This window comes from Lygodium microphyllum, chromosome 3, assembly GCF_053477565.2.
Source record: "Lygodium microphyllum isolate KBCC chromosome 3, Lygodium_microphyllum_v1.1.10, whole genome shotgun sequence".
Classification (NCBI taxonomy): domain Eukaryota; kingdom Viridiplantae; phylum Streptophyta; class Polypodiopsida; order Schizaeales; family Lygodiaceae; genus Lygodium; species Lygodium microphyllum.
The window spans coordinates 100,631,641-100,656,033 of NC_141137.1; the positions used below are offsets into that span (position 1 = coordinate 100,631,641).

General features: G+C 38.9%; 1 protein-coding gene and 1 long non-coding RNA gene across 4 annotated transcripts; one reads left to right on the forward strand and one right to left on the reverse strand.

The window, feature by feature from the left end:
* The first annotated feature begins 7,199 nt into the window (after positions 1–7,199).
* Positions 7,200–11,307, forward strand: LOC148038673 (uncharacterized). Of its 2 annotated transcripts, none has more exons than XR_015690141.1 (3): positions 7,200–7,333; positions 7,431–8,940; positions 9,184–11,307. It is a non-coding gene; the product is annotated as an uncharacterized LOC148038673 (long non-coding RNA). The 2 variants fall into 2 exon arrangements; XR_015690147.1 differs by having other exon boundaries at positions 9,244–11,307.
* Positions 8,612–13,810, reverse strand: LOC148038674 (silicon efflux transporter LSI2-like). Of its 2 annotated transcripts, none has more exons than XM_087674258.1 (4): positions 13,489–13,810; positions 10,953–12,361; positions 9,353–9,542; positions 8,612–8,872 (listed from the first exon to the last, which is right to left on the reverse strand). In XM_087674258.1, the coding sequence occupies exons 2-4, from the start codon at positions 12,243–12,245 to the stop codon at positions 8,613–8,615; spliced, it is 1,743 nt and encodes a 580-aa protein (XP_087530384.1). In that variant the 5' UTR covers positions 12,246–12,361; positions 13,489–13,810; the 3' UTR covers position 8,612. The 2 variants fall into 2 exon arrangements, with proteins under 2 accessions (XP_087530384.1, XP_087530382.1); XM_087674256.1 differs by having other exon boundaries at positions 13,468–13,810.
* Positions 13,811–24,393: the final 10,583 nt, after the last annotated feature.

The window sequence follows — 24,393 nt, forward strand, 5'->3', positions numbered from 1 at the left end:
TAGTAGATTCATGTCTAACCCTGGCAAGCCACATTGGGAAGTAGTGAAATATATCTTCAGATACTTAAAAGGTACACAAGAAAAGTGTGTATGTTATGGAAAGAGTACACTAGAGTTGTAGGGATTTTGTGATTCAGATATGGTAGAAGATCTTGACACTAGGAAATCTACTAGTGGGCATGTCTTTACATTGGTTGGTGGGGCTATCTCTTGGTGTTCAAGGTTGCAGAAAGTTGTGGCACTGAGTACTATAGAGATTGAATGTATTTCAGCCATAGAAGCTTCTTCGGAATCTATTTGGCTTGGTTGTTTGGTCAAGGATTTTGGTCTTTCTTCATGTACTCCAGTGTTTGGTTGTGATAACTAGAGTGCAGTATGTTTGGCTAAGAATGCCATGTTCCATGCACGTACCAAACACACAGATGTTAGGTTCCACTTTATTCGACAGGTCTTGGATGATAGTCCAGTCACACTAACTAAGGTTAAAACCCAAGATAACCCTCCTGCAGATGTTCTCACTAAGAGTCTTGCAAAGCCTCAACATGAGCATTGCATCCGTTTAGTGGGAGTTGGTTAGCTTAAAGGTACCACTTCGGGCCTTTAAGTGGGAGGTTGTTGGATGTAAAGTCCCTTCATCTCCATGTATAAAGATATACGGGTGTGAACACACCCTTATTGTACCCTAACATATAAATACATTCTTTTATTTTTTGTGTACCATTACAATCTGGTACACTGATCTCTACGTTCACTCTCTCTCTTTCTCTTACTCTCAACACTGCTGCTCTCGCTTCTATTTCGCACTCTCATTACGCACTCTCCCCTTTAGTCCAAGGAACCATCTGCAAGGTACTTAGTCTTATAGATCCACTTCACACCTATCACCTTTCGCTTTGGGGGATGTGGAACCAATTCCCAAATCTGATTATGCTCGATAGTATTGAGCTCCTTTTGCATGGCTTGATTCCAAATATCTTGTGCAAGAGCCTTCCTAATTGTAGTAGGCTCATTGGCATGAAGAATCTGTGACATAAAAGCGTAGTTTACACAAAGTGAACTAGTCCGCTAGGCTTTTAAGTGAGTTGATTTGCATGGACCTGTAGGAGAAGTAGAAATGTGAGAAACACTTGAATCTTGCATGAGCTGTCGGTATCAACGAGGAATCTGAATAGACTTGTCCTGTGGCAAGGGAGACTAAATAGCCTTTGGTGCCTAGAATGCACTTGTTTGGGGTAGAAACTCAAAGGAAAGGTAAATCCTTCTCATCAGACGAAGACTCCCCCTTTGACGGTTGAGCATCCCTAGAGGACTCTGGAAGGGAGCTTGAAGGGGTGGATTTATGCAATGAAGTGGTGGCATCTGTCAAAGGTGGTACGGAGGCTGGGGTAGAGGGTGGAGAAGGAAGAGGGGGAGGAGTTGAAGATAAAGAAGGGATGCTAAGAGGCAACTTGGAAGGAATGAGATGAACTGAGGGTAGGGGAGGGCCAGTTAGTGATGAAGAATCACCTGCAATAGAGTCATCAGTAGGATCCTTGGAGGCCGGAGCTGCCTCATTGAAAATCACATCCTTGCTTATCTCAAGTTTCCGTGTCGTTAGGTTGTAGAGTCGATAGCCCTTCGTGGTAGTGCTGTAGCCCATCGAAATGAGCTTCTTGGACTTCGAGTTAAGCTTCGTCTTCCTCCTTTTCTTGTCCACATGGACAAATGCATCACATCCAAAGTTGCGGAAGTGAGAGATGAAGTGCTTCGGCCAAAGAAAGCCTCATAGGGAATCATATCCTATAATGTGGAAGTTGGGGAGCAGTTGTGGATGTAAACCATAGTAGCCATTGCCTCATCCCAAAGGGTATGAGGAAGACCCCGATGCTTCAACATCGATCGGGCCATCTCTAGTATGATTCAATTTTCACGCTCCACCATACCATTCTCCGAAGGTATGTTTGGATGGGTATACTCCACCCGAATGCTGTGATCTGGGCCATCTCTAGTATGATTCGATTTTCACGCTCCACCATACCATTCTTTGAAGGTATGTTTGGATGGGTATACTCCACCCGAATGTCGTGATCCTTGTTAAACTGAGAAAAAAGGTTAGAAGTAAACTCTCCACCATGATCTGCTCATATGCCATGAACTTTGAAGGTAGGTTGTCTCCACAAATAGCTTTCACTTGTAGAAACAGGAGTACATGTCACTTTTGTACTCTAGAAAATAAGGCCACACATGACAATTGAAGTTGTCTATAAGTAGCATCAAATACTTGGCCTTCCGAACGGAGGCTGTAGGCATAGGTCTGCAAAGGTCGGTATGAACCAACTCAAGTGGAGCAAAAGCTCTTCGAGTAGTAACTTGGGGATGAGGTTGCCTATGCTGCTTTCCCTGAAAATAGGTAGGGCATAAAGTGTGAATAGGAGGGAAATTAGGAAGTCCCTTTGCCATCTTCTTCCAAGAAGCCCATCATATAGCGTCAAAATTTAGATGACCATAATGGGCATGCCAAAGCAGCCCAAGCTTGTGGAAAGGCCTTGTGGCTAAGGTTGTGAGCATGTAAAGCCCATCCTCTTGGAATCCTGTTCAAAGAACGGCACCCGTAGAAGTATCCTCCATTGTTACTGCATCTTGTGTAAATACCACATAGGTACCAAGCTGTGTAAGACAATAGGTTAAAATCTATATCTGGTACATAGAGAACTTTGGCCGAAGAAGACTACTTGTCTAGTAATAAAGAAATAGTTTCCACTCCTTGAATGGAAACGGTAGAGTTGTCACCAATGATGACTTTGCCCCCTGTGGCACTTAGATCCTAAAGCCAATCTTGTCTGTAGGTTATGGGAGAAGAGGCCCCATTGTCAACGAGCCACGACTTCTCTTGAGCGGAAGCAGCAAGGGCTATGTCCTCCTCGGCAAATATATGCAAAAAGATAGACTTTGTTGTCATTGGGGCAGCCTTTGTATTCATCGAATCCTTCTCCTTTGGCTTCAAATGGGGGTACTTTTGCCAATACTTCTCTTCGAGATGAGTGTCCTTTCCACAGTGTGGACACTTGGGCTTCTTCTCTTTCTTCTCATCCTTCTTGTCCTCCTGCTTGTTGTCCTTGGCGTGTGTCTTTTTCTTCCCTCCACTTGTACTTGCAATTAATACCTTGGTGGAGCCGGAACCACTAGCCCCAACCTCTTTGAGTTGCTTGTCATACTCCCAGACGAGCAGTGAAAGCTTCTTCCCTCATAGTGTCTCATGGGTCCTTGATGTGACAAGGTTGGTGTAGAAGATATCGAATTGAGGAGATGGTAGCTAAGTCAAAAGGATCATAGCCATGTCTTTCAAAGATATCATCCAACCAAGAGAGGCAAACTTACTTCTCATGTCCTTCATCTTTGTGATGTGCTTCTTTATAGAGGAGGAATCATCAAGATTGAGCATTCGAAACTTCTCAAGGGAAATCTTGTGGGCAAACATCTTGTGTTGATACAAAGATGCAAGCTTCTTCCACACTTCTGCCGCGGTCTTCAACCTGCAAACATGCACTATGACAGAATCTTGCAAACCTCATAAAGAGAAAGGATCATGCTTGAGAGTTGAGTCGATCTCACAAGGTTGCTTGGTCCATAGAAGTTCCATTTGCTAGATCCTTCTTAAGATAGGGGATGGAATGTGAAATAAGAGTCCAAAGATCGAAGGTGTCGAGTATGTACTTCACCTTACATGACCACAACGAATAGTTTGAACCATTGAGTTTGTCTTCTCTAGGTAATGAAGGTAAGATAGATACCTGCACCAAGGGTATCAAGGATGGCATCTTCACTTTGGACAGAGTCTTTTGTGATAGATGAATAGAAGGGGACAGGTGCGAATGGGGGACTCCTCTCATTGACTATAATTGCGAAATCGTGTCTCGGCTTAGAAGAGTGTTTGGAAAGAAGCTATCCTTTGAGTTATGAAAGCTTGCGAACTAGTAAGACATCCTTGATCTTGTAATCACCCAAAAAGCTGCATTATCAAAGGAAGACTTTAGCTTGCCAATAACCAAATTTGGTCAATTTGTACAAGTAGGTGTTAAAAAAGCTGGCCGACTAGCACTTACTGTTGGTCACTAAAGAAAAATGTCAAAAAAAATAGAGAAGACCCTGGAAAAATCCCGGATGACAATGACAATGTTCGGCAAGTGTAGGTAGACTATGGAAAGCAGAAACTGGCCTAGGAGTGCACATAGGAAGGTGAAAAATAAAGAAAATGCTCCTAAACTGCTAGAGCTCCAATGTCTCCCTCAAAATCTGACAAGAGCTTACAACCAGGAGATGATAGACTGACATAACTAACTTAGGCAAGCTAACAGACTACAGTGTACATCTAGTGTCTTAGGATATTAAAGTAGTGGCAATAGGCTCTAGAGTAAATAAACCTAACTCTAGTCAGTTGGTGGAAGTGTGGTTAGGTCAATCTTAGACGTAAACCTGTTTGTACTTTCATCCTTATTTTAATTCATGAAGCAAGTACACTCGTTCAGCCCACACAGTCTATTGTTCACTGTCTACTCTCTTGTTTCTCTCTTCGCCATAGTTGGCTGCTTTCTCACATATAAGGCATAGTGTTAATGGGTGGCATTCTTGCTAACTAGGATGTAGAGTGGTTTACTTTTGAGTGTCTAGTGATGGCATAAAACCTTAATGTGCATCAAAGACAATGTGCACTAAGATTGAATAATCTATTCTAGGTCTAAAGTAAGGATCTATATTGAAAGAAAAGGAATCTAAATGTGAAGTGAATGTGGAAGGAAAGGGCTGGAAATGTAAAGTTGAATGGGATATGCCCCTCCTAAGAGGTATATCTGATATGAAGAGTCACCCGAGCCACTACAGTGTCTCTTGAGATTTCACTACTGTCATTGTCACTGTAATCTTCACTTCAAATCTTCTTCAGCTACTTTTGCTTCTTCGAGCTATTTCGAGTTTGTATTCTTCCTCTTTCAAGTTTGCAAAACATTCCCTAAGCTAAACATCCATCATTAGAACAGATATAGAAGTAAACAAAGGCTTACAAAACAAAGACAGAAGCTCTACAGAACACTACAGAAGGTCAACAGAAGGCTTAAAAACCATACAACTCAACCAAATACTCAAATGGAATAGAAAATGAAGGATATTAACTTGTGGGACATATTTGAACATAGAGTTTTCTTTTAAAACCATATCGGGTACGATACCAATCTGGGTCTCCATGGCGACTTACAATTGATTCATGCATAATAAAAGGAGTAGTATAGACAAAATTAGATTCACACAAAAAATGGATTGTACAAACTTGTGACTGGACTTGATTGTGAAGAGTTTGAACTTTATGTTGTCTTGAGTGGATAGTCTTTCCTCAACTAAGAGGTGACCAAGATATACCTTGGGAAGGAGTATGAGACAAATAAGAGTTAGGCCTCGGTGAGTGATCCCTACAAGAAGATTAAGTAGTAGGAGTGTTCCTCCAAATTGAGACCATAATGCCTCCATAGGGCCTCCATTGAATGAGTAGTTGGAGAAAGCATTAGAGGATGTGAAGATGGAGTTGTTTGAGCCATCGTGACTTAGTTACGTGTTATTGATGTATCTTGCACAAAACCAAGCTCCACAATAGCCACAGGATACTCTTTAAAAGAGCCTTGGCTGTGAAACTACGTGAAGATATGCTAAGGTTTGCATAGAGAAAACATAGAATGTATGAACATGGCTTAAAGACAATAACTCAGACTATAATGCAATAAACACAAACCCTAAATGCAAAACACAAAACTCAAGACTCAAAATGCAAAAACACAAACACAAACACAGAGAGAAGAGAACTCTAAAGTGAATGAATCAATGTTGTAAATGAACGAGAGAATGTACACAGTGCTTAAGGGCAGAGCTGCCCAATAGCTGGTGGCTCTCATGGGAGCCGGTTGAGGGAGGTGGTGTTGTGTGTCATCCACTAGAGATGGATCTTGAGTTTAGTAACCATCAATCGGAGTAGAGGCTGATGAAGAAAAGTGCTGAAAACAGAAAAATGACCTATTGTATATGCAAATGCAAATCAGGCCGATGCTGGAATTGAAGGGCAGTAGGCTGGAAACTAGAACGCAGCAGTCTGGGGGGTTGGAACTGCTAAACACAGCAGTGTACCCGCTTGAAGATGATGGCAGCTAATCATTGGCAACAATGGGAGGCTGGGGGACAGTTGTAGACTACATAGCAGTAGTCGTTGGGAGCTATATAGCTAGTGGAAGATGGCTGATGGCCGAAACTTGCAAGACAAGGATGGGCTGAATGGTGGGCAGCTTGTCTATGTAGAAGGATCCTCCCAAATTAGGGTTTTGCTCATGGGACACAAACTCTCTAGGACTGCACACCATTTAACGAAACTTTTGGTAATTTACATATTTTGGGGCTGTTTTAAATAGCTAATCAGTTTGTAATGTGTTTTTAGCTCAACATAGGATGGTAGCCAATTGTATATGGGGCAATATCGTGATGCTTATTTGACTAGCAAGGCCTAGAAGATTTACACTACTAGGCCTTATAAAAGACAAGGTTGCTTATAGGAATTGACTGTAGAACACCCTTCCATAATTGAGAAGCTTGCTGCAGAGATGCTCTTGCGTCCATTTCAAACTGAGAACATTTGACATGAATGGTCAAGCTAACAAGTGAATAGGTGATGCAATTTACAACAAGATTCATGTTGTTTGGGGAAGGTGCGCCAACAGGATTTTAAACACTACTGGTGTGTCTCTAGGTTCCACCGATGCCTGGGCTTGGGTTGTTGTAATCCAAAGATAGACTTTGCAGATAGACCATGGTTTCTTCTTTATGCAGTTTTTGTAAGGTTAAAGAAGAACATATTGTGGGCTTGTCATGTATGTAGTGAAACATGGGAATGGATTAACAATGTTTAACTGCATACTGTTCTGTAAGGGTGGTCTTCTTTGGTAAACCAGTCTGCGTATGAATGTTGCCAGTGTGTTTTGTTGTGGAATGGATTTGAGTGGGCTGGTATCATTTTGGTTCACTTTCAAGTCAGGTTTATTCTGTCATCAATAACACTCTTTTTAAGTTGTAATATCGGCATATGTTTGGGTTAGCTTAGTGTTGTTGTAAAAACTTTTGTATGGTGCAGTATTCTTATTGCATTACTTTAATGTTTCAATAAATGAAAAAGAACATTGATGGGCAATGTTTCTTAAATGTCCATGTTAAACCATGAGCTTTGACAATGTGAAGTTAGGATACTGATGCCGATTGGGTGATGGGGCTGGTATTGTAACAGCAAGGCCTAAAAGTTTTTTTCCTTCCACAGCAAATACAAGACAAGGTCAGTATATATCGTGATTCATAGATCACTCTTCCCTGTTTGGGAAACTTTGCTTGTGATAGCTAAATGACTTTGGAAGCTACTTGTCTGTGTTCAGGTTTGACTGATACTTGGAAAACTGCTGCTGGGTGGTTGCAACCCAAACATTGATCCGCATGTGAACTCTGGCTTCTTGTTTTGCTCTTTGCAAGTCTAAAAGGCATATTTGCTTTTTGCAAGTCTAAAAGGCATAAACTTATTAAATTATTTTGGGCCTTGTTTTTTTGTTTATGCTTGGTTAAAGAGGAAAATATATTTCCCTTATTTTGGGCTTGTTCAATAGCTAGTAAAATAGCACAAATGGATTAAGACATGGCTTGATAGGGTTGATTTCTTTGTGAAATCTTCCTGGTGATGGTAGTTGGTAGCTAGTTGTGCTGTAAATGTTTCTATATAGCTCAATATAATGACAGCATTAGATTAGCATTTCAATAAGCAAAAAAGAACATTGATGGGCAGATAATTTTTGAATATCCATAGGAAAATCATGAGATACTTTTGGTATTGGAGCAGTTTTTTAGCCTAGAAGATTATCTTGGTCCATGTAGACACAAGGTTGGTATTATTGTAGTGCTTTATAGGAGCGAGTCTCAGGCCACTTCCCAAATTTTGAGAAATATGCTATAGAAATGTGGTCACCATATTTTTCCCGGTAATGGTGGTGTTTCTCTTTGCTCTGATTTTGGTTGGCCTTTCCAAGTCGCTCTATCTTCCGATCGAGATTAGACTATGCGTTTTCCCAATGTAATTCCTTTTTATAAACGAAAAGTCACATGCTAAAAAGCCTCTAGTGAAGATACCTGAAGTTTGACACTTTGAAGACCGAGTATTTTAAAATGCTTAATCTCAAGTCTCAACAAACCCATCGAAGAAGTTTGACATATGGAGGCCAAGCGTTTTATGTTGTCCAATCTTACAGTTTCAATGGATCAGGTGATGCCACTTTTGCAACAACACACTCAAATCCATTGGTTGTGTCAACTTTCTTGCCTTCCTGATTTGAGGCCCTTGGGTTTAAATTGTTAATGTTATCTGTTTATACCCATTTTCTTTTTTTGTTATGCACTATGTACATAGGCACGTTTTTGAAAAAGTAAAAAAATCAAATCAAGTGTCAAGAAATAGGCTCTCTACCTAAATATATACTTTTCAAAAGTCTCTTCATTTTGTACAAATAGATGTTCACTAGTTGCAAGTCTGAAAGGTTTCTTCGGCACCTGGGACGGGTAACAACAGCATTTTATACATTTATGAGGGGGACCCCAATAGCGACAATGAGCAGGGTGGAAGGGAACCCAAACCTCAAATGCCTCCAGAATGAAAGATGGTGTTTAACTGGGGCTGTCCTGGCCTTCTCACAGACAATTAGGTTAGCTGCTGATCCTACAAGTGTCAGATTCCCAGCTATTGTACTTGCCCATGCCAATATTAGCCATGCCTTTGTAACATTTCCTCCTGAGAGAGCTGATGATGCTGCCACCCGTGGTCCAAGGAGCAGCACTGAGATATGATCAGATACATCCATTAGTCAATGTTCACATCAGAGCATATTACCATAGGATGCTCAGGTGAGGGTTTGCTGTTAAAAGTCTTTGTTACATGTTTTCAACAAAACCTGTTAAATGTGAACTCAAGTTGCATGAGTGATCTTTCGCTTTTGAATACATGGTCTACAGATTCTAAGTCATAGCTGATGAATGCACGTGGCATCATCTTTTTGTTATGCATATGGTTTGACATGGTCACCATAAATTCATTGTTTTCCATAGCCTATATTGAATGCATGCAACACAATTTTCCTTTGTACACAGCACTTGACATGGTATCGGGCCTGCTGCTAGACTTCAAGCTGCCCCTTCTGGTGTTTGCAGGGGCAACAAGAGAGCCTGCAGCATTCTGAGCTAGTTGAAAGTTTGCATATTAGTATCAAACTCATCTTAATTTACTTCTTAAATGACCAAATTGATATCAAAAGCTCACCGGTAGGAACATTGGAGGCAACGTTTGACAAGAGAAGGATCACTGCTGTAAGAACTATGACACCGGGTGCATGATTTATTCGAGCATGTGGTTCGATGGCCTTCCAGAGAGCTGCTGGTATGCCAGTCTTGTTAAATCCATCCACTGTGATGAACATTCCTGAAAAGAAAACGAGAAGCGAGTACGAAACCTGCATTGGTTCAAATCATTAGTCTAAATATACTTTCATGCTGTACTTTTGCATTAAACCTATTATGCTTTGAAAATCATCAAATTCTACTGCTGCGAACATAGAAAAGCTTTTTGAGTTTCAACATATTGCAACAAAGATAATGATAAAAGTAAATGAAATTCACAAAAAGGGTCTTCTGTAAGACAGAAAATTTCCATCAAGGCCAATTACTTATGTGCTTTTGCAAGACAACTCTCATATTTAGCATAAAACAAGAATTCTGCAGAAATAAGGAGTATTCAATGACAAGCATCTAGCATTGGGTTTGGTCTCCTTGTCCTATGTCCCCTGGAGGCATTTAGGGGCCTTTCTAAATGAGGACAGCTCTGCTAGGGGCGAGTACTCAGGCTCATTCACAGCGCGAAAGCTTGTGGCATAGTTATCGCTATGTTTTTACTATGTATGCTGTGGGTGGCCTGCTAGCAGGACTGAAATGTTTCGCAAATTTAACCCCATCCTAGGATGGTTGTTAAATACTGTGTTTGACAAACTCAATTCCAACCTGGATGGGAATTTATTGCTATAATGAGCAAGCATTCAAGTATTTTGACAGATAACAACTCAAAGGACCCTCTTGTTCAAGGCACTTGTGATACAAGTCTGTGGAAATATTTGATGACAACTTAGAACTCGCGTGCCTGTGTACAAGCACCAAACAGTGCTAAATAAACTTTGTCTTTAGGAGAATTTTGTGGAATAAGTTAGCAGCTGCACAAGCAAAAAGACAGGCAAGTAGATTGTTGTGTTCTGTGGATGGATACAAGGACAGGCAAGGTCTACTCCAGCATGGACTCCTTCATTTGCATGTGGAAAACTTGTGACTAGAATGCTATCTTCCAGATTTGGAGGTGCCAATCCTAGGCCCCAAATAGGAGAATGAGTTGATGTTTTTCTAGTATTATGAGAACTTTCCAACATTTTGTGCATAGTGCTCTTGAGCAGGAACATAAGGGATATTCACATACATCCTATGGTTGCTGACAAGCACTTACCAAGGGTCCTTGGTCCATATCCTTCCAGCTGGTGCAAGGAAGATGAATCCTGCCAAAGTAATCTATTCCCAAGCATTCAGAGTTCCCATCTTTTCTCACATGGTAGTGTTCTATGACATCTTTGTTGAGCACAATGCTCAGGTGACTAGTGCCCTCACAGATTTATCATTTGACTTGAGAGCACGGAACTATTGGGCAAAATACTGAAAGGTGATGCTTTACTAAAAAGAAAGTGAGAGGCAAGGTGCGCTTTGTTATTAGCTGAAAATGTTAAAAATCCTTCCTGTGCTCTCTATCTTTATTAGTGTTTCATTTTTGGGGATCTCTACACATGCACATCTAAACCATGAAACTCAAGATGACAGTAGAAACTGACCTTGTTAAGGCTTGGACCTGCATCAGTGAAGTCAAGTACGATAAGAGTAATAGCAGCTGCCAGTGTACTCCAGGAGAGATTGAGGCCAGCCAGAAGGGCTGCCAACATACCAATGGTAACACAATAAACACTGATCCTCAAGACCTTGTTTTTCCACTTTTTGAAGGCATTTTTCTCCTTCTCACGCTGAACTGTTAGCGGGGATTCACGAGTAGGGGGGGATCTTGGGGAGTCTAGGCTGTGAATTTCCCTCTCTGACTTTGATCCAATAGATATACAGGTACAGGTATGAGCAACACGCATCTGATCCTCTGGAAATGTCTTGTTTCCCTGAGTATGATAGGTTTTGGGATCTATCATTGCATCCAAATAGAAAGTGTTCACAACCTTTTCTCCATTAGCATGTGCAGTTAGATGATCACCAGTGCTGAAGGTGCTTTTATTGTGGTCATGATGCTCCAAATCATAAAAGTGGTTGATATCTTCGACAAATCCCAAAGACCTACAGCTTTGGAACATATCAGAATCATCAACACTTAACTTTGCATCAGGTGCATTAGGCAGACTAAATTTGTTTTTTTCATAAGAATCTGCATCTCCCAGGCTACCATTCACTTGCAGCTCTTTTTCTGAATTTCCCAGACTAGCATGTGTTGGCAGCTCTTCTCCTGAAAGTCGTTTCCAATACATTCCTAGAAGGAGCCCAGTGTTGATGGTGACTCCTAACAGCATTGCCGGTAGGATGCCCAATACAAACTTTCCGAATGGAATCTTGCTTTGTATTGCAATGACAAGATTCTGAGGATTACCTATAGGTGTCGTGGAGGAGCCCAAATTTGCACTTGATGCAAGGGCTAGTAAGAATGGCTCAGGGGGCAAGTTTTTCTCTCTACATAGACCTAGAATGAACTCAGTGAAGACCACACAGCATGTGTCATTGGTGAAAATAGCACTTGTGAGGGCTATCAAGAATGAGAGTCGACATAAAAGCTCCTTGCCACCTCTGCATTTCCATGAAAGTGCCTGAGCCAGATACTTGAACATATCTGCTCTCTCCAAGTATACGCTGACAACCATTGTTCCAAACAATAGGCCAAGAATGGGAAGATTCACCGAATCATATGCTGCATCAGGAGATTCCACTTGAAAAATCACCATCAGTGCTGCTGCTCCAATTGCTCCAGCTGTTCGGCCTATTGGCAGGCCTGGGAATGTTGGGAATGTTGCGAGTATCCAGAACATTAGGAAAGCAAAGCTGCCCAACACAACTGTTCTTATTGGCGCTAAAGCCATCTTGAGAATGCCGTCCAACTAGTAAATTGAAATGAGTTAATCTAAGATATATGATCTAGTGATTGTACGTATGGTCTTGGAAAGCTTAGATGAGAGACCTCAGCTGCTCCTGTTGCCTACAAGAACATATCCAAAGCCCAATTTAAGTAACAGTGCACACGCACATACACACACGCACACGCACACACACACACACACACAGGTGTGTGCATGCACACGTAGGAAACTACAATTGTGTGCTAAAACACATCCTTAGGGAGTCATGTAATTTATGCTAAACATGAACTGAACAAACACCCACACATCCATTCGATGCATTAGGAATTGAACCTATTGAAGGTTACTGCTTGATTCTTAAATGCGTGCATATGCATTTACACAGCAAACACACGTGTGCACCACACACAGGTACACGATGTGCATATGTACACATTCATACATGGATGCGTGCAGTGTGTGTATGAGCTTGGCATGTATTGTGCATCTCTTGTCCTATGTAGAGGTAGACTCAAAATCAGCCTCAAGGGCGCATACAGAGCAGTATTGTTGATCATGATTTCCCACCCCCACGCACACCTCCGCCCCAAAGAGAATCCTTGATCATTCATTCATGCATGTAGTTGAAGGAACACATCAAGTTCATTATTAAATCTTGTAAGTAGACTACAGTCCTCAGTTGATCCAATTCTGCACACTGGGTGCTGTGAAGGTCTGTGCTTGATACTGCTTTCTGGCTGAAATTGTGCATCTCAGTAGCTTGGATGGTTTATTACTATGAGGATTGTATGAGACTTTGTGCCAAATGTATAGGAATTCAAGCTTTCATTAGGGAGACCTGAAGTGAGGCACAGCTGCAAGTTTACTGACATGCGAGGTGTAAAACAGGCTAGATGCATGCATTCTACCGGTTTACTTTTCCAAGAAATGCTCATTTCATACTCTGCGTGCAATGCAATTATACCTGTATCTTATCAACCTTAACCTGTCTTGTCCACTTAATCCATGTTGGTCTAGTCCACTGACTCCATTATTCTCATAATTTTCAAATTGCATAATTTTAAGCAGTAAGCCAATGTGACTCCTACTTCATGATGCTACGTTAACTTCAAAGGGAAAAATAATCCAGCATAAATCAATGAGGATGTAGACTCTTGCTTCTCTCTCTCTCTCTCCCTCGTTGTAATCACATTCGATAATTAGCAGCAACGGCAATTAAACTTACAGAATTGGGCTGAAAATTTACGTGGTAATTAGCAGCTAAAGCAATCAGATTTACGAAGATGGCAGAATAATCTGTGCTGAAAATCTACTTCATAGATAGCTAAGACATCGATGCATGCAATAACTTTCTTGATCAATGAACAAGAGAGTAGGAATGGAGACGGCTGAGCTGAATGCGTGTGTATTGGCAACTACTGCACAGAAGAAGGCACTTGACTGAATAGTCAGGAGAGGGAGGGTGGTTAGTGCTAATGATGGCATGATGGGGGTGTGCAGGCGAGCTAGCCAGTTCGCCCCCATTTATAAGGATATGGATGCGAGTGCTGGAGTCTGGGCTTGCGTCCCTGTCTTCATATTCGCGAGTCGATGTGAGATAATATGTAAAACAGACGAATCTTGTTTTGGACCCATTCACACCGCTTGTCGGCCACGCCCCTTGAACCTCCAAACCTTAGAAACCTAGGACCACATTAAAATGTTCTAAGCCATCAGGTCACATTTTATGCACACTAACCTCCACATCCAAGGGTGACGCCTGAAATTTTTGGTTAGAAAATACGAGAGAGAGAGAGAGAGAGAGAGAGAGAGAGAGAGAGAGAGAGTGTGTGTGTGTGTGTGTGTGCCCACTTCTTGTCATGACAAGGTGATTAGAGTTTCTTTTCATAATTCTTCCTAAACCTTTTTTATCCCTTCTTATTTCAGCACTTTCATAAGCTCTTTTTACGAATTTGTGAAGGTGGATTCATTGTGGCTTTGATGTTCCCTTTATGTCCACATTAGAGCTTACATGAATGAGTTTTCATGTTGTTGTAAGATGTCATTCTCGAGATCCATATTCTGAAATATATGACTCATTGCTAGCTTCAAGGGCAACTTTTCTTTGAAGTGGAGTTTGCTACGAATTGCTAAGCTAGAGCATATCTTAGATTTTTGTTGGACTCTTGACGTTCCTATCTTCACTAATAAAGTGTTGAGTGTATGGAGTTTTCATTATCTTGTACGATGCCATTCTCAGTAGCCATATTCTAAAATCTATGGAGCAGAGCTTTTAAGGGTAACTTTTCTCCAAGGCATAGGTGGTAATGGATTGCTAAGCTAGAGTGGCATTAGATTTTGTTAGACTTTTGATGTTTACGCCTTTGTGAAATCTTAACCTATGTATAGTTGACAAATGGCCTTTTCTTAGACATTCATTCTAATAAAAGGCCATATTTTAAAATCTATGGAGCGGAGCTTTTAAGGGTGACTTTTCTCCAAGGCAAAGGTGGTAATGGATTGCTAAGCTAGAGTGGCATTAGATTTTGTTAGACTTTTGATGTTTATGCCTTTGTGAAGTCTTAACATACATACAGTTGACAAATGGCCTTTTCTTAGATATTCATTCTAATAAAAGGTTTGTTGTAAGACACATGCTTTATTGTTATTGCGACATGTTTTTAAGGCATAACCTTCATTCCTCCCTCTTTTTGGTACCTCTAATTTTATGATTAGAGCTAAGTTAATTAAAGATATAGATACTCTAAAACCAATTATATTTGTTAAAGCTAATATTGGTTGGATTCTCTAGTTGAATAATGTAAAGAATAACAAAAAACGTGGTACCTTGCATTCATTTTTTTGAGAGAATGTTATGCAAGATGATGTATCTAAAGAGATGTGAAGACATATGTAAAGTGCATGCTCGAGGTTCATTATTAATTATGTAACACATGCTTAGCTTGTTCCACTATTACTAAAGGGATTTAGCTTTTGATTGCCATCACTCATAAGCAACTTTCAACAATTGACACAAGTTGAAGGCTTAGTAAGTTGTGTTCCTATCCCTTAATCTAGGTTAAAATTTTGAAATCCTTGTTTTGTTTGTTTTAATAGGTGAAATTTATCACTGGTTTTAATAACTAATATGAGCCATTTAAAAATTTGATTATAAAGGAATTCCTAAATTTGCGGAGGTTGATACTTGCATATTGGCTACAAGTAGTTGAATGAGAGGGATTAGCATTGGATATCATGCTTCACCTTAGAAAATCTTGCTTATAATCATGCAAGTATGAGCTACTAAATTGTGAGTGAAGATTGAGCCTTATAAGAATTTAATTCTTAGTGATTCTAGGCATGATCAGAGTTGTTGTTTAGGTTATCTATCCCTTGAGAGTCTTTAAGATGCTAAATAGTTTGAGATGCACTTTAGGGTTCTCTTTGGGATGGATAAGATTGTCTTTGGGAAGTATTTTGTTATGCTTTATTGCTTCTAGGTTTTTGACAACTCTAGGGCTTGAGTTTCTAGCTCTGAAGTTGAAAAGTTAATTCTAAGAGAAATTACCGAAGGCATTTAGGCTCATATTTGGCCTTTCCCCTTTGTAGTTAATCTTAGGGAAAAAAATTTGTGGAATTATTTACTCAATCAAGGCTTTGTCTTTATGTACTTGATTTTACAACTTTGACTAGCAACCTTGTTCTTTTCATTACTTATATTCCATTATATATGGTTTGTGAATTGCATAAGTATCTTTCATAAATGTATGACCAATCATAATTGTGCCCACAAAAGGCATTTTGGTAGGATGTGTGTGTTTATGGATCTAATTATATGATGTATGCATGTACTTTGCCTCATGGTACATTATATGAGATGTATGATTGGGCTAATATGGTCCTTATTTTCATGGGATTGTTCCTTCTCGTTTAAACTTTTGTGAGTGGTTTAGTGATCCATTTATCCTCACTTGTTTAAAATAAACTTGTATAATAAGTTCTATAAAAAATACCTGCTAGACTTTGAATAAGCAAGTGCTATACATGCATCTAACTTTAAGTGCACACAAGCATGACGTTACTTGCATGTGCTTAAATGTTGCTAGATTTATATTGGTATGCATGCTTCATAACACTTGGATGAATTGGACACACGTACACATGTTGTATGCTTATACACAAGTTCACTTGTTAAAAGGAAAAAAACATGCAAGTAAGGACACATGGACACTATGTAAGAAAAAAGGTCATGCATGGATTGTTTTTTATTCATGTATACTTATTAAACAGGGTTATACAATGTGTAATCTTATGTGGATGAGTACAAGCATACAAAATGTTATGCATACTTGCATGATGTATTTAGAAGAAATAAGGTTAACCATGCATTTGGTATATTATACAAGCTTATGTTTGTGGATTCAAATTATAATTTATATTTGGATTTAGTTAGGGATATAGTCCTTATTTTCATGAATTGTTCATCATCTTTAAATTTTAGCGAGAGATTTACCTATGCTTTAACTTCACTTGTTTGAAATGAACTTGTGGAATCATTTCTATAGGTAACACCTATTAGATTTTGACTATTCAACATAGGGCACATATATCAAATCATTTTATATATAGGCATGCTTTTACTTGCATGTGTTCAAATGTTAATGGATCCATATATGTAGGGGAGGTGTCAAAGTGGATTGTTGTGACACGTGGGTGTTGTGCGATGACATGGTGCCATGCCATGTTGTGGTTGTGGGTAGGCTCCTAGCTCGAAGGGGGAGCTGTGACGTGTTGTGCTTTGTCCAGTTGTGGTGTCGTGCTGTGTTGAGATGCCATGTTGAGTTGGTTTGTGATGCGACGCATGAGACCAGGACCTAAGGGGATTCATAAGCAACCTCCATAGCACTCAAATGTCTCCAAATGTAAGCACATATATGCTCATATACAAGTTTGCTTAACACTCAAGCAAACATACATATAATAGCATATCTACAAAAAACTAAAGATCATTTATGCATGCTTGCACTTGTTGACATCCACATGTATGTTTATATGGAAGGAGTATGCTCTTATGTAGATGAATGCAACATATAAACTATCACATGGTATACGAATATGTAATAAACGTAGAGTAGTTGGGAAAATCTTTTCAATCCATGGACTAGAATTTTGCTACAAATTAGGTATAACCTTCACTACTAATCCATGCCTTCTAGAAAAACTATGAAATGTTCCTTTTCCACCTAAGGAATATTTATTACACCAAGCTTTGATATTGAGCCACATGTAAAAGGTTCTTGATTGAGATAATTTATGATTATGCTCAAGAGAGCACTTCTTTGATGAAGCCCTTTAGTAAGTTGAGTTTACTTTTGTGAAAAGTTGCAAGTGAATCATCAAATCCTTGTAAAAATTGTTAAGAAGATCCTTACTATTTTGGTTATCATGGTTGGTACTCCTACTTGTAGTACTCATATTTGAGTGAAAAGGGTCCTAATTCAATGCATTGTTGGCTATCATTCAACAAGATATTAGGAGAAACATGTGCTTGTATATGTGCACATGCACATGCACTCGTGCATGCACATGCACGTGTACGAATGCAGGGGTGTGCGCGTGCGCGCACATGCACACACACACACACACACACACACACACTCTCTCTCTCTCTCATGCGCGCGCACACTCTCACACACACACACACACACACACACACACTCTCTCTCTCTCTCTCTCTCTCTCTCTCTCTCTCTCTCTCTCTCTCTCTCATTCAAGACACTTGTAAAGCTTGGTGCAACAAAGGTAGCCATATCACCCACTTCCAATAATATGGATTTTAGTAGAAAACCAATCAAAACAAGAGATTATGGAAGATAAAGTTAAATAGGTGCTAGCTCCCTCTCCCTCTCAATCTCAACAAAATGAGAAACTATTGTAGCTTTTCCAAGTTGTTTAAGTTGGTATACTCATCAAACAATTATCATTTAATCACTCCTAAAAGAGTTATGCACATAGCACATAACTAGGTCGCAATCACATACTTAAGGAGCCTAGGTTCAATAATCACTTTTTGATTTTCTCGATTGAACCTTAAGAAATCTTCTAACCACTATATTGTGATTTTGATAGTATTGACCAAAAAGTGATGTATTTATATTGCTTTTAAGCGTTACCTTGCTTAAAGGTTCATGCACTCTTAAAAATTTTAATGTTAAATATCTTTTTGTAAGATATTACATGATGCTACAAATATTAGTCAGTCACCTTAATAAAGAGTATAAAAAAAATACTATGTTATTATTGTATACATGTAGTGGAAGCTCCATTAATCCATATGCATATATTCGAATTGAAGCTTGATTTGGATTTTAGAATAAAGTAAGTCAGAATTTGGATTTTAGACTACTATATCAAAAAAGCAAGTTAGGATTTAGAGAGCATACATCATTATATTATTTTGATTTAGCATCTTTTTAATGTTATAAGGTTATTCTTTTTAATGAACATGTCAATATAAAGAGCTTCATTCAAGTGGAACAGCTTGGTAAGCTATCGCAAAATTATAAGCTTAAAGTGAATTGCCATGTTCATTGTTTATGAAGAAAGTCACAAACATTTCACTTTGGGTTGAAACTTTGCATATAAAGACCTCAATTTTAAAGATCGTAGAATATATTAATATGCATTAAAGTGAACATGTGAAAGGAACCTTATTAAGATTACTCAACATTCCTACAGGACATTTAAGAAAACATGTGGCAAGAAGCTTCTCATGAGTTCATGTCACTTGTATATGAGCAATTATAGTAACACATATTGTCTAAAAGGAGACATTGGCCAAAAAATTATATTATCTATTTATAAAAAGGGTTTTGTGATAGTTTTGGCTAACAAATGTAGAAGAATATGTATTAACAACTCTAGAAAGGGGACAATAAGTTCCAACTTTGTAGCATGTGTTGAAAGCATTGACAAAGTATATTATAAATTAAAAGGTATGAGAAATAGTGACCTTAGTATTCTATTTATTTAAAGATGCAAAGTGACATCAATGTTTTCAAAGTTCATGGCTTTGATTACTCCCCCCCCCCACCAACCAAAAGCACGCGCGTGCACACGCACAGGTACTCTACATTTTAGTGAAGCTTGAGTTTGCCCCCTAATCTCTAGAGATTTGATGGAAGTTCAATTCATTGACTCAATTTTGAATAGTTGCACTTGAATATTTGGCTGCATGTAATCATGTAGTTTGTCACATGAGTAGGATGACAGAACTAGTAGGTGCAAGTTGTATGCATGGTGAAGGTCATAATTCTAAAATTTGTACATTGGATCCTTGTGTGGGATAGGATTGTGCAAATTAAACATTCCATATTTATTAATGGCATTTAAAGTATTATAAGATATTGGATGACTTGTCTTAAGTTGCATTTGTTTGGTTAAAGTTTTAAATTTATGTAATTACAAAAAATATTTGGAATTTTAATTTTTTAAATTGTATTGGTACATATAGTTTATACAATGATGTTTCCCACAAATGCTATTTATAAGAATAGATTTCAGAAGAAAAACTAGAATACATGTAAAACAACCTGAAACAACTTTGTGTGTATAATTTTTGTGACACTATGCCAAGAAAAAGAAAGAAAGTAGGAAGGTGATATATTACCATATATTAGAGGCAAATAGAACCTATATAATAAGTCTATGTCTTGATTATCATGCAAAAACCAAAAAACAATTAATTAGAGGCATATGCATCCCATGTCTAACATGCTATAAGAGTACACCAGTAATGAACTCCATCATGGGTATGACGGGGTGTAATATATCATATATGGGGTAGGGGCCTAGGAGAGCTCTCATATCTACACCAATGCATCCTAGGATATATAATCTCTCCTTTGTCTCAATTAGATCATGCATGAATTTGAGTTATTTGTGCCTAATATAGGAGTGGTGGTTTCCATCCTAGTAGTTTAGATTTCCTATTGGACTCAACGTCTGAGGCTCTTTGTATTGAGAATCCTCCATTTCATGGGGTGTGATGTGTTGGTAGGACTAAATAAGCTATTGATTTATGGTCAGGATCTCTAGCTCTATGTATGTAAAGGTCCCTTTGGTGACTTTACCTCTACACAAACCACTTTAGACAAACCAAAACACTTGGTTAAGCACATCAAAATACTCTAGACAAACCAAAACACTCTATCACTTGGTTAAACGACTCTATCACTTGTCTAAAATATCTTTGTTCAAGGTAATCTATCACTTGGTTAAGCGCACCAAAACACTATAGGCAAACCACGATTTCTCCCCCCAACTTTACCTCTCAATGACAAAGCTTACATATCTTGTCCTCCTTAGCTCAACGAAGGTGCTCTGTATGTCTCAATCTCAAGGGTGTGCAATGGTACTCTAATTTGGCTAGTAGCAACTCTCATAGGATGGACATATGTATATTTGTTTTTCTGGCTTTTGTTCTAGTTCTTATGCTTTCTATATGGTTTTCTAGTAGTGCTCAATATGGAAAGTGGAAATTGAAAGGTGTCTCTTAGTTTCATCCTTGGAAATGTGCCTCATGAGGTCATCTATAAGCTCCTTGTATGCATGTAATATTTTTGCTCTTCCCGTATTAGTGGGAATTCTAGGAAAATTTCATGCTTTTTAGTTGGAATTTCGTTAATTTGAATGTATGTGTGAGCAAGTAATATAAACTTATTATTCTTTGAGGCATTCAATTACCAGGCTATTTTATTTTTTAGATTTTGGTTTTGCCATTTTCTTTAGAGTTTTTACCTTGATTTTGATTTATTCCAGCTAGAGGGTTTCACTTCAAATTTGGAAGTACTAGCAAACAATTTTGGTGGGTCTAATAGTGTTAGCAATTGAAGATAATTGGAGAATGCTTTTAGCTTTTTATTGTTGTGCATTCCATGACTCTTTTTCTCTCTCTTTAGAATCCATTTTTATGTTGGGGTAGTGGCATGGGGATGTTGATGTTGTGTTATTTTTCTTTGTTTAGGTGACAAGTTCTTTGGATTTGGATGATTTTGGACCCTTGGATTGATTCTTAATCACCTTAGGCTGTTGATTATCGATGTTGGATGCTCAATAGCATTCTTTTCAATATTAACCCTTTTGGAAAAAGTTGTAGTGTATTGGACTGCCACTATTTCAATTCATGCTTCTAAGAAGATTGCTCCTTAGATACATTTGAGTTTCCTTTTGGCTTGGCAACTATTTTAGCCCATTGCACTTTGGTAGTTGTAGGCTTTGGTGTGTTTTAATAGACAAGTACTTGCTTTTCAATGATTAGCTTGGTTTGTTTTGACTCCTTAATAGACTTTGCTCTTGGTTTAGGTTTGTGTTTAGGTCTAGTTCTTTTTTTCCTTGATTTGGACGGAGCTTTAACCATGGTTGGCTGAGGTGGTTATGTAGGTGGCTTAGGCAACTAGATCCATCAGTTTTATGCATAATACTCTGAAGCATGCAATAAGGCTTTGGAAACCTATTGCATCATTGTGTTATCTTTGTCAATGCATGGGTCTTGGTCCCTTATTTCATGTTTGTGGATCCTTTTGATGTCTACTTGTGGCAACCATGGGGCATGTTGGAATGGTCGTAGAAGCATTATATCCCTCCTTTTCTGTTCCAAGATAAGTGGTACTAATTGACTTTTTTTCCTTCTTGTGTCTTGACTAGTTTTTAAAGTACTTTCTTGCTATCCTCACTATGTTTTGCGATTGACATAGAGGTTGGTTTCTTGCCTTTTTCTTACAGGCAAGAAAGATTACCTTTACTAGAAGTTGTGATAACCTCAACACTTGGCAAAGTTAAGCGTATGCATTGTGCTTCATAATCATCATCACATTTAGTCACATATTTGAAAGTTATTTGAAGTAGGACTTCCTTTCCATGTCTTTGTGATTTGGAAGCACATAAAACATGGTTGGCATACTTTTAGTTTCAATGGCCATGAGGATTCTACATTTTTCTAAGAGAAAATATGGGGCTTCTTTGTAAAGGATTGATGGTTGCATTTTTTGGCATAAGTTTAGGTTGTTTGATCTCAAACCATGTGTCCTACATCAAGATATTAAAATCTCCATCTTTGTCAATGAGTGCATTAGTAAGGTATATTAGGTACTAGTCTGTGGGACTACAACTGGGTGGACCAAACGCCAAAGCAACAAAAGTCGTGATTGAGGAGTCAAGAGTCATGTATTCAATCATGTCTATAGAAATCTTTTGATTAAGCGGAATGTAACCGAATGCTATAATGAAATCCAATGTAATCAATGTAATGTGCAATGCAATGCAATATGATTAGCAAACTGTTATGTACCTCAAACTTCTCAGTGTACTCTGAATAATATGTTTTGTGCACTTTTTTAAAAATGTAATGAACTAATGATACATAGGTATGTATTTCTTGGTGTTCTGTTCGAATATGATGGGTTCTTGTGTTTTTTGAGTATATTTGTTTTTAACTACACTTGGTGACCATGATGATCCTTCCCTTTGTTGTGAGTTTGCATGCACATGCGTTCTCAAGGTTTGTTGACATCCCCCACTACTTTGGTTGCATGGTGTTCGTGGTGTGAGCCATGGTTGGCACACACTCTGGAGGTTCCTAGCTTATTCACATCCTACATTGATGAGGAGTTGACAAGGATGGGATCCTTGTGTCATTGCATCCATGATTGTAGTTGCTTCCTTAGACTTAAAGATCTCTTACCACCTTCATTGATTGCCCCTCAAACACCATTAAAGTTAGATGATCAATACTTCTCCTTGGCAATTCCAATTGTCATTTTCTCTATTCCTCTTTACTGAAATTCGATGGCACCTAATGTTTTGGTGGAGTGCTGGAAAGAGTGGATGATGACTTTCCTAATGCTCAACTCTTTGTGATTATGGTACCCAAGAATCTGGCAAGTGGGCCTATTAATCCTTCATGGACCTAGTATGAAGAAATGCTCTTTTTTTAAACTATGAGTGGAGTCCTGGATCACCTTCCAATGGATCAATGTGAGCGCTTGACACTTTGTAAGGGCTCATCAAGGTGTCTTCGATGGTCATTTTTTGGTGGAAGTAATAATTTGAAAGATCCAAAAAGCTAGATTGTGGTGGCTTGCTATGCATGAAGATGTGTGTAAGTGGGTCCACAATGGTTGGGGCAGCCTTTGGCTTGAGATAGGTTACCGCTCCACCCATTTCTTCTACTACAACCCTTTTAAAAGTGGAGCCTTGATTTTTTCAGCCCGATCAAGTCAGCGACAGTTCGCACCAAGAACATGCACATTTTGACGGCCATGGATTAGTACACAAAGTGGTGGAGGCATGTGCATTAAAAGATAAAATTTTCAATTCCGTAGCATCTTGTCTTTTAAAGGAAATTCTAAACTGGTATAGTTGTCCGATTGAGCTAGTGAGTGATCAGGAGGTCACTTCCTTAATCAGGTGATCGAAGCGTTTAACGAACTTCTTTCTAGTGATTCATAATAAATCTTTGGCCAATGGATTGGCTGAATCCACCAATGAAACCTTGTGCAAAATTTTGACAAAGTTGGTGGAACATCATAAAAATTATTGGGCTAGCTACCTTCCAATAACAATATGGGCCTATCGGACTTCGTATAAAGTGGCTACTAGTCTTTCTCCATACAAATTGGCCTTCAGGTTGGAAATTGTCACTCCACTAATTTCTAGTATCCAACATGCAAATCTTAGTTTTGGATTGACTTCTTCCAAATGAGTCTCTAACCTTCTGACTAGAAAATTTGGCCCAGCTAGATGAGGATTGGATCTAGAGTGCTTACCTTTTGTCTAAAGGCTAGTTGTATGATAGAAGCATTAGATTGATCGCTTCTCTAGGGAGCACTTATTTGAATGTGGCCAAGCAATTTTGGTCTTCAATGCTTCGGATGGGGAAGCTTTCCATCAAGTTAAAATTCAGATTGAGTGGCCCTTTTTGGATTTTCTAGAGTACTTGATCAAATGCTTTCTACTCAAATCTTGAGGGAAATCTCCTTTCCCACATGGTTAATGGATTTCGGTTGTAGTATTATGATGTGCACAAGATTGTACATGTTCTCTCTATCAAATGAGTTCAATAAGTATTTGGCTTTTGCTACCCTTTAGATGGCTTCGGTTGAGATGGTGTGGC

Coding starts and splice junctions, on each gene's coding strand:
- LOC148038674 (XM_087674258.1), bottom strand. CDS start 12,245: ATGGCTTTAGCGCCAATAAGAACAGTTGTGTTGGGCAGCTTTGCTTTC. Junction 9,543..10,952: donor CAGGTCCAAGCCTTAACAAG/GTCAGTTTCTAC, acceptor GAACCAATGCAG/GTTTCGTACTCGCTTCTCGT. Junction 8,873..9,352: donor TGCCTCCAATGTTCCTACCG/GTGAGCTTTTGA, acceptor ATCATATCTCAG/TGCTGCTCCTTGGACCACGG.